The sequence below is a fragment of the Muscardinus avellanarius genome (genome assembly GCF_963383645.1).
Source record: "Muscardinus avellanarius genome assembly, chromosome: 18".
Lineage (NCBI taxonomy): Eukaryota > Metazoa > Chordata > Mammalia > Rodentia > Gliridae > Muscardinus > Muscardinus avellanarius.
Window position 1 is genome coordinate 4,317,808 of NC_137804.1, and position 9,717 is coordinate 4,327,524.

At 52.0% G+C, this 9,717-nt stretch overlaps 1 protein-coding gene across 1 annotated transcript; it reads right to left on the reverse strand.

Annotated features, from left to right (window-relative positions):
* Positions 1-476: 476 nt before the first annotated feature.
* Positions 477-1,547, reverse strand: CX3CR1 (C-X3-C motif chemokine receptor 1; the record flags this gene model as incomplete). Its single annotated transcript, XM_080714861.1, has 1 exon — positions 477-1,547. One exon carries the CDS (start codon positions 1,545-1,547, stop codon positions 477-479), a length of 1,071 nt encoding a protein of 356 aa, XP_080570987.1.
* Between the last annotated feature and the right edge of the window lie 8,170 nt (positions 1,548-9,717).

Consider the following 9,717-nt stretch of genomic DNA (forward strand, 5'->3'; position numbering starts at 1 on the left):
GCCAATCGGATTGCCTCCCTGGGAGCTTTGACTTCGGCGCCAGAGAGGAAGGGAGCTCAGCCCTTCTCTGGGGACACAGCTGTGCTATGTGAGCTTGGGAGAGCTGTTACTACTCAAAGGTTTGGGGGTCAGAGAGAACAAATTCTAGCTAGCTTGGAGGCTTGGTTTTCAATTGCTCAGCTAGCTCTCTGTTCCCACCACAGTAAACCACACTTACCACCCACTTTTTCAACCAAGCTAATGTGGGTTGAATTTTTTTGTCATCTGTAAACAAAAAAAGTCCTGACATTTTCAGTACTAGACACGCGTGTCCTTTACCATGCAGTTCTTGAAAACACTCTAGGGTGGTTTAGTCAGCATTGGGTTTGTATTTTTTGATGTACGGAACAAGCCAAAAACCCATGCGCCGTCAGTCCTCGGACGGGGTGAGACTCGGGAGCCTGGGCTCTCCGCGGGGTCGGGCTCTGGGGATGGGTTCAGAGGAGGATGGATGCGTCGCCGTCACTTGTGTAGTGGGTGAAGTTGCTGCTGGCGAAGCTTCCCTGCCGGCTCCTCTGGGATTCGGGCGGGGAGAAGCTGACGTGGACCGGGCGGCCACACAGGACGGCCAGGCACTTTCTGTACAGGTGGCGCACGTATCTCCGGAACTTCTCCCCAGCAAAGGCGTAGATGAGCGGGTTGAGGCAGCAGTGGGCGAAGGCCACCGTCTCCGTCACGCTGAGGGCCAGCCTCAGCGCCCTCTTCATGTCGCAGCTGGGGAAGAAGTCATACATCTTGAGCGTCTCCAGGAAAATCAGAACGTGGTAGGGGGTCCAGCAGAGGAAGAAGACGAGGACCACCAGCAGGATGAGTTTGATGGCTTTAGCCTTCTTGCGGTTCTTGCAGGCGAACAGGGTCTGGATGATTCGGACGTAGCAGTAGGTCATGATGAGCAGGGGCAGCAGGAAGCCCAGGAAGTTTGTTTCCACGTGGCGGAGCACGGGCCAGATGTCCTGGAGGACCTCGGGGTAGTCACCCAGGCACTCGTTTTCCTTGCGTTTGGTGAACATGAACTGGGGCGCTGCTACCAAGATGGCGGCCGCCCAGACGCCCAGGCTGACGGTGACGCCGTGCTGCACCGTGCGGTTGTTCATGGAGTTGGCGGCCAGGACGATGGCCAGGTACCTGTCAATGCTGATGACGGTGATGAAGAATATACCGCTAAAGAAGCCGATGAAGAAGAAGGCGGTGGTGAGCTTGCACGCGGCGTGGTGGAATCCTTGCTCGCTGACCATGTAGTGCGTCCAGAAGGGCAAGGTGGCTACGAAGAGCAGGTCGCTCAAGGCCAGGTTCAGCAGGTAGATGTCGGTGATGCTCTTGGGCTTGCGGCTGTTGGTGAGGGCCAGCACTACCAGGAGGTTTCCCACCAGGCCGAAGGCAAAGACGAGGGAGTAGAATACGGACAGGAAGACGGTCCCGAAGGCCACGATGTCCCCCACGTAACAGGCTTCGGCGGATTCGTCATACTCAAAGTAGTCTTCAGTTGACTCCGGGGTGAGGGTGGGCATGGCGAGGTCCTGGATCAGGAGGGAAAACAAGAGGTGGCATTAGTCCTCAAAGGAACAAATCCAGAATCGCTCGTAATCCCTGCGCTTGGGAGGCTGAGACAGGAGGATCACACGGGTTCGAAGCCAGCCTCAGCTACTGAGTAAGCATCTCAGCAACTTAGTGAGACCCTGTTTCCAAATAAAATATAAAGTCGGTCTGAGAGTATAGCCTGGAGGTAGAAAGCCTTTGGGTTCCACCCCAACTACCACCAAAAAAAAAAAAAAAAAAAAAAAAAGAAGGATCTCAGGTTCAAAGCCAGGCTCGACAACTTAGCAAGGCCCTCCACAACTCAGTGAGACCCTGTTTCCAAATAAAATATAAAATAGGTCTGGGAGTATAGCCTGGAAGTAGAAAGCCTCTGGGTTCCACCCCCAGCACCACACACAAACACACACACACCTCTCCAAAAGGTGTCTAGCTTGGCCAGGGCATGAATGGGGGAGAGAGGACCACGGGCAGAGGTGGGGGCAGGTTGGAGAAAAGGGGAGGGGGCTTTGCAGTACAAACCTCCTGAGGATTCTCCATTGTCTTCTTCTACCCCACGGTCTCCGCCCTCTGGCCCCTCATTTCCCCTCAATGTAGCTAAGAAACCCCCATCTGTTTTTTGTTTGTTTGTTTTTGGTGGTACTGAGGATGAAACCCAGGGGCATTCCACCTCCAAGCTACACCCCCAGCCCTATTTTTTATTCCTTATTTTGAAACAGGGTCTCACTAAGTTACGGAGGGCCTCACTAAGTAGCCGAGGCTGTCTGCAAACAGCGATCCTCCTGTCTCAGCCTCCTGAATGCTGGGATGACAAGCGTGCCCACCATGCCCGGCCCCGTCTTTGTTTTTAAGAGCCAGTCTCTGGCCCCTCCACAGCGGAGTCACACAGGTGCACTCTTAGGTGTGGTGTTCGCTTTGTGTTGGCCCCAAACTTTCCCAGCTTTAGCGCTGAGATTCCCACCCATGGAAAACCCTCTATCCTGAGCCAGCTGGGGCGCCAATCCTCCAGCCCTAGGGAAGATGAGTGAGGCACCAGCCAGGGCTCTGGGGCCACAGAAGGGCTGGCCACAGAAGGGGGGCTCAGCTGGCCTGTGCTGCAGGGCTGGGCCCGAGTCGCCCATCCTCCTGCCCAGCTCGTCACCAGCCCTGGGCTTCCCTATTGTTCTCATCTCCTGCGCCCTTTGGAGCAAAACTTAGAAAAGAGGTCATTTAGCCGGGCGTGGTAGCACACGCTTTTAATCCCCGTGCTTGGGAGGCTGAGACAGGAGGATCACGCAGGTTCGAAGCCAGCCTCAGCTACTTAAGTGAGGCTCTCAGCAACTTAGACCCTGTTTCCAAATAAAATATAAAATAGGGCTGGGAGTATAGCCCGGAGGTAGAAAGCCCCCAGTAACACACACACACACAAAAAGAGGCCATTTATGCACAGATTGGGCAATAAAATGTGTCTCATGCCTGGTCCTTTCCCAACTGGACTTGCTGGACATTTGCTCCAGAGGGCAGACGAAGCTACCCTTTCATATTCTTCCCCTGGGCACCTGGTCCTGAAGGATGCAGAGGGCCCCTCAGAGATTCCCAGCATGCCCCTGCCTGTCAGCGTCTCCTTCCTCCTCAAAACTGAAAGCAGAGTTCACGGTTTTCTAATGAAGGGCGTTTCTACACCCCACTGCACCCCATTCGTGATGGTCTTACCCAGATGGTGTCTCTGCTAAGATGAGGCCCACCCAGCCGGAGCATTGCACCTCTCTGTCCAGGCCACGGGCTAAGGCCAGGAGGTGGAATAAGCCCATGTCCTGCTGTGTCCTGCGTCTCGCAGACTCTTCTGCACTGACTAGGGCCCAGCTGTCCACCCTGGGCCATCCCAGGCCGGGCTGGAGTTCTCAGCCCAGGAAAAGTGTGTGTGTTCTTGGCTTCAAGCTGCGAGGCTTTCCCCTCGGAGCAGGTGTCTGGCTGTGACCTCAGCAACACTGAAGCTGGTCAGCATAAACTGCTGACCTGCAGCTGTTCGGAGCTCCTCAAGGGCCGGTTTTGTAAGACTCAAGCGGATGGATGGGGAAGCTGGAGTTGCTACTCCTCCTGATGCTTTTTCATAGCCCGATCTTCTCGTCTGTGCTCCAGTGTGAGAGCAGACACTGTCGAATCCTGGAGGTCGTCAGTTAGGGAGCCTGGGCTAGCCACACTCTGCCCTGCCCCAGGAGGAAGAGCTGAGCCCCGAGCCCGTCACACTGATCTGAATCTCTTGGAGCCTTGGTCCAGCTTTTGTCCCAAACTTCTGAGGACTTGGGCTCTTGGAGTCTGATCCCATCTCTACCCTTTCTGGCCAAGTGATGGGTTAGCTGGGAAGCACAGAGCCTAACGTTTCTCATCTGCAAGGTCAGGGTTCATTTCCTCCCTCCCTCCCTTCCTTCCTTCCTTCCTTCATTTTCTTTCTTCCTTTCTTTCTTGTACTGGGGATGGAACCCAGGGGCATTCTACCTCTGAGCTATACCCCCGGCCCTATTTTTTATTCTTTCTTTTGAAGCAAGGTCTCCCTGAGTTGTGAAGGGCCTCACAAGTAGCTGAGGCTAGCCGCGAACCTGCAATCATCCCGTCTCGGCCTCCCGAGTGCTGGGATCACAAGCGTGCACCACCGCACCCGGCTTGGTGTTCATTTTTCACACCTGCCCACAGAGCTGTTGTAAAGGGAGAAATTGATCTAAGTGTGTTGCATACAGAAGGCACTTAATAAATGCCAGTTCCCGTTCCTGCATTAGGCGAGGAGGCAGGAGCTCTTGGGTCCTTGGACTCGTCCAGGCTGCCTGTGGACTTTCATGTTTCACCACCGCCCTGGTTCTCATGGAGATTTGGTACTTAAGAGTTGTTCTAGCTGGGCGTGGTGGCACACACCTGTAATCCCAGTACTTGGGAGGCTGAAGCAGGAGAATCACAGTTTCGCAGACAGCCTCAGCTACTTTGTGAGGCCCTTCGCAACTTAGTGAGACTCTGTTTCAAAAATAAAGAATTAAAAATAGGGCTGGGGGTATAGCTCAGAGGTTCAATGCCCATGGGTTCAATCCCAAGTACAATAATAATGATAATAATAATAATTACTATTATAAATAAACCAAAATAAATATAATATTATTTATTATATTTATTTATAATATTTATATATTATAAATATTATATAATATATTATATAATAATAATATTATAAATAACCCAAAATTTGTTTTAAGCTGGGCCTGGTGGTGCACAGCTGTGATCCCAGTACTTGGGAGGCTGAGAGAGGAGGATTGCAGGTTTGAGGCCAGCCTCAGCACCTTAGCGAGACAACGATGCAGTGAGAGTCTGTTTTCAAAACCAAAAATAAAAAGGGCTGGTGGCTCAGAGGTAGAATGCCTCTGGGTTCCATCCTCAATACCACACAAAAATAAATAAATTAAGTTGGTTCTCATATTTTTTCTTCTGAAAGAAAAAAGAAAAGTTTCCAAGCCGGGCATGGTGGCACACTCTTGTCATCCCAGTATTTGGGAGGCTGAGACCGGAGGATCGCGGTCCGCGGACAGCCTCAGCTACTACTTAGTGAGGCCCTTTGCAACTCAGTGAGACCCTGTTTCAAAATAAAGAATAAAAAATAGGGCAGGGGGTGTAGCTGGGAAGTAGAATGCCCCTGGGTTCCATCCCCAGTACTGCAAAAAAAAAAAAAAAAAAAAAAAGAAGAAGAAAAGAAAAACTAGTTTCCAGATTATGGGGGGCAGGAGTGAGCCCCCCTTTGCTGAGCATTTGACTCTGGGGAGACTTCCCAGGCGTCATCGTCTACTGAGGCCCTCTCTGCGACTCTGAAAGGAATGTCGTGTGTTTAGTTCACTGCTGCTGAGTGGCTTCAGTAACATTTGGAAGGAAAGTGCGCATGGGAAGACAGGCTCAGTCAAAGATGAGCCGCTGTACCGGGTGTGGGGAAGCACTCCCATCGTCCCAGCACGTGGGAGGCCGAGAAAGGACCACGGGTTCCAGGCCAACCTTAGCCACTTAGCGAGGCCCTCAGCATCTTAGGGAGAACCTGTTTCAAAATGAAAAAGAATCTAGAAACGGGCCAGAGGATGTGCTGGGCATCCACAAACATGTCAACGTCAATCAATCACTAAGCCCAATATGAGGAGGGAGGGGAGGGCATGAGGTGGGACCCGGGGAAGGGCTAGTGGAGTGATGTGTGCATGTATGCCTCTACCACCTTGTGTTTTGTTAAGATGTACGACTACAATGCTCCAATTAAAAAAATATTTTAAAAAAGGGCTGGAAGTATAAATCAGAGGTAGAAGTCCCCTGGGTTCAATCCCTAGTCTCATACAAAATTAATTAATTAATTAATGAGTAAAAGAAATAAGTATTGGATTGTTGGGGGTCCCAAGCCCAGCCTCCTATCTTCCTGGATGTCTGAGCTCAGGGATGCCAATGCATGCAGGGACCCCTCCTCTAATTTGCAGGAGGACTCCAGGGGGGCCAGAGAGCATCCTGGTAGGAGAGGCTCAACATCCATGCAGGAAGCAGGTACGAAGGGCTCAGCATGGCTGGGCGCCCACAGAGATCACTCAGCCCAGTCTCAGCCATGAATGGGCTTGTATTCTCCAGTGGGGAAAATCTCACGCAGCCAACCAAGGCTTTGATAAAGACAGATGGGGGCAGTGGGTCAGCGTGGCCTCTGCTGATGGGATTCCATTCCAGGCAGCTCTGTGGAAGGGTTGGTTACTGAAGCCAACTGGCTGGTCCTGGGTATCAGTCCAGCTTGGGACCGCTCCCTGTCATGGGGGGGGTCTGTGCAGGAGGACACGGTGACATCAGCCACCTGAGTCCTGGCTCCCTGGGGGCTCAGGGTCCCAGCTTCCACAGGGGCTCCTCTAGTGTTGGCACAGTCCACACACATAGTAGGCACTCTCCTCGCACACTGTGACCCCTCCTAAGAGCCCCACGCTGCAGAGGGAGGAGGGGAAGGACCATCAAACAAGGCAGAGGTCAAAGCCATCCGGGAACATAACATAAAGTGAGACCAGCCAGCAACTCAGTAAGACCCTGTTTCCAAATCAAAATATAAAATAGGTCTGAGAGTGTAGCCCAGAAGTAGAAGGCCCCTGGGTTTCATCCCCAGTAACACACACACACACACACACACACACACACACACACACACACACACACACCGACCTCCTAAGTTGGCTTAGAGAGCCTAAGAATGAAATAACATTCAATTATTTATTGGAATTTATTCCAGAGACCAACTCACATGTGTGCCCACAGAGGTGTGGAGACTGAGTCACCCTGGCAAGCTTGAAATAGACATAAAAAAACCCCCAAAAAACCACCCCAGGGCCCACCAGTAAGGACAGACCCAAGGAAACCACAGCAAATCTCAGCAGCAGAACACCAGGCACTGCCCAGAAACAGACACAAAGCCAGGCAGGTCTGTGAGTTGGCACGCAATCATCTCTGAGCTGTGCTGGGGAGTGCGGCACCATGGAGAGAGTCTGCTGCCACTGCTGGAAGGGACAAGGTGTGCAGTGTGTAAGGGCTAGAAGTCTCCAGAGGAGCAGACCAGCAGTAGAAAGGACTCTGCTGTTGAAGGGTGGTTCTGGAGACTATATGGGGAATGGAGATTAGTTTCCATTGTCACCTCTTGGGTGTATGCGTGTGTTTGTGTGTGTGCTTGGACTGAACTCAGGGCTTTGCACAAGCTAAGCAAGTGTTCTATCACTGAGCTATAGCCCCAGCCCAACTTCTGGAATTAAAAAAAAATTTATTTATTCATTTATTATTTTTAACCCTCCTGTCTCATATTAGTTACTTTGGAAACGATTTAAAAGGATTGATTTGAGCCGGTTGTGGTGGTGGCGCACTCTTGTAATCCCAGCATTTGGGAGGCTGAGACAGGAGTATTGGGGTTTGCAGACAGCCCCAGCTACTTAATAAGGCTCTCTGCAGCTCAGTGAGACCCTGTTTCAAAATAAAGACTAAAAATAGGGCTGGGGGTGTGGCTCGGAGGTAGAATGCCCCTGAGGTCCATGCCCAGTACCACAAACAAAACAAAACAAAAAAACCTAATGTCACCTTGACACACAAGTCATAGGGCTTTGTCCACCTGCAGAGGAACCTGTATTCTGTGCTCCAGCCTGAGCAGCCTAGAGTCCCGGAGAGTGCCACGGCTCCATTGATACCAGAAGCTTGCTAGAATGATTCCCCAGAACTCCACAGCTTTTGAAAGGACCTCTTTTAGGAAGAGCAAGCCTCAGCCAGACGGCCCTTTTATTCCGGGTCACCTGAGATGGTCAAGATTGGGAGACGAGCCTAAGGAGGGGCCTCCTGGGAGCAGGGGGAGTGCGGACAGTCCTTGGGGGTGGCCCTCAGCGGAGAGCAGAGGCCTGCCTGCACGTGGCTTTTCTTCGTCCCTCAGGACCAGACACTGCGTAAGAGTCCAAGCAGATACGCTTTGCCGCGTCTTCTGAGCTACGGTTCATACCCCCAAAGGTTGCGAGAAGCGTGCAGGTGGCGGGGTGCAGTTCCGAGAAAGTCACTGCAGGGTCTGCACCTGCCGGCTCAGGGAGCGGCCAGTAAGCATGCAAACCCTGCCGGCCGCGCTCAGGCCTCTGTGCCCGCCAGTCAACCCAACCTAGGCTTCCCACCCGGGCGGGCTGGAGCTTCTATCCCATACCCACCGGCAGTGGCTTCTGCGTGAATTGCTCTAAATACTCTGCCCTCCTCCGCCGGCCCGCCGCCGTCTACTTCCTCTAGTCACTTCCTTTTCTCAGGCCTGCCTGCTCGTTTAATTTTTGGCTTTTCTTAGGGGTGTGTGGGGCATCATTACTCATGGCTCCTAATGGGCTTCCTGTTTCTAAACTTCCTTCTCTTAAAGGTGCCTGTCTTCATCTTCTCTCGGGCATCCTCTCCCATGTAGCGCTCTCTCTCTCTCTCTCTCTCTCTCTCTCTCTCTCTCTCTCTCTCTCTCTCTCTCTCTCTCTCTCTCTCCTCTCTCTTTCCAATCCCTCCTCCCCCTCCCTCCCCCCCTCTCTTCCTCTCTCTCTCCCCTCCTCTCGTTTTACATCCTGCTCCTCACTCTGTTCCAAATCCTGTGCATCTTTACATTTTCTCTTAGTTTTTTTCCCATCTTGGGTCCTTGTTTATGGTTTTTGGACTGGATTCGACGTTCACTTTAGGGCCAAGGAAATTGCAAGGTTAATTTTTAAAAAAATTACCAATTGAAAGCTTCTCGAGCTCTGACCTTCTGCACGGGCGTGCCCCGGATCTGTTAGTGTCCCAGAATCAGAAATCACCCACAGAAATCTCCAGATTAGAAGGAGCGGAGGTTGCCTTTTTTTTTTTTTTTTAAACTGGGGATTGAACCCAGGGGCATTCTACCTCTGAACTTCACCCCCCAGCCCTTTTTAATTTTTATTTGGAAACTCAGTCTGGCTAATTTGCTAGGGCTGGCCTCAAACCTGCAATCCTCCTGTCTCATCTTTCCAATTTCTAGGGTTGTAAGCATGCACCACCACACCCAGCTCAGAGGTTATTTTTCTGAGGTGCCTGCTGAGGTCATGCTCCACGCACACGACCCCACTGAAATCTCCCATGACCCCACGCGAGGAATGATAAACCGCACTGACAAATGGACCGACAGAGGCTCAGAGAGATCCCTTAACTGCCCGCGGATGCAGGCGGCCAGGATTTCAATAGCAGGTGCATTTCTCCACAAAGCCCCGCCTCCTGCACCGCAGGAGGCTCTGTTTAAAGGGGAAGCCTGGAGGACACTGCAGGTCACTTCTCTAGAACTAGGACTAAGAACGAGTACCCACAGGCCTCCTGCAGAGATGGCCCAGGGTGCAGCAGCACAAGGGGTGGGGATTCTCCCTCCAGACTGGAAACCCAGCAGCTGAGCCCCAGAGAATCATGGGAGGGAAAAGAGGGAGAGGATATTGTTCCCTTGAGCTAGATGAAGGTCCTCACCCCAAGGCCCCCAGATCTAGCTGTCATCCAGGGTGAAGACATTGAGATAATTTTCTCCGGGGAAGAAAAGGTTGAAGGCAAAAGGGCCAGCCTATTTCCTGCCTTCAAATATATTATGGTAACTGGGTACGGTGGCTCATGCCTGCAATCCCAGTGCTTGGGAAATTGAGA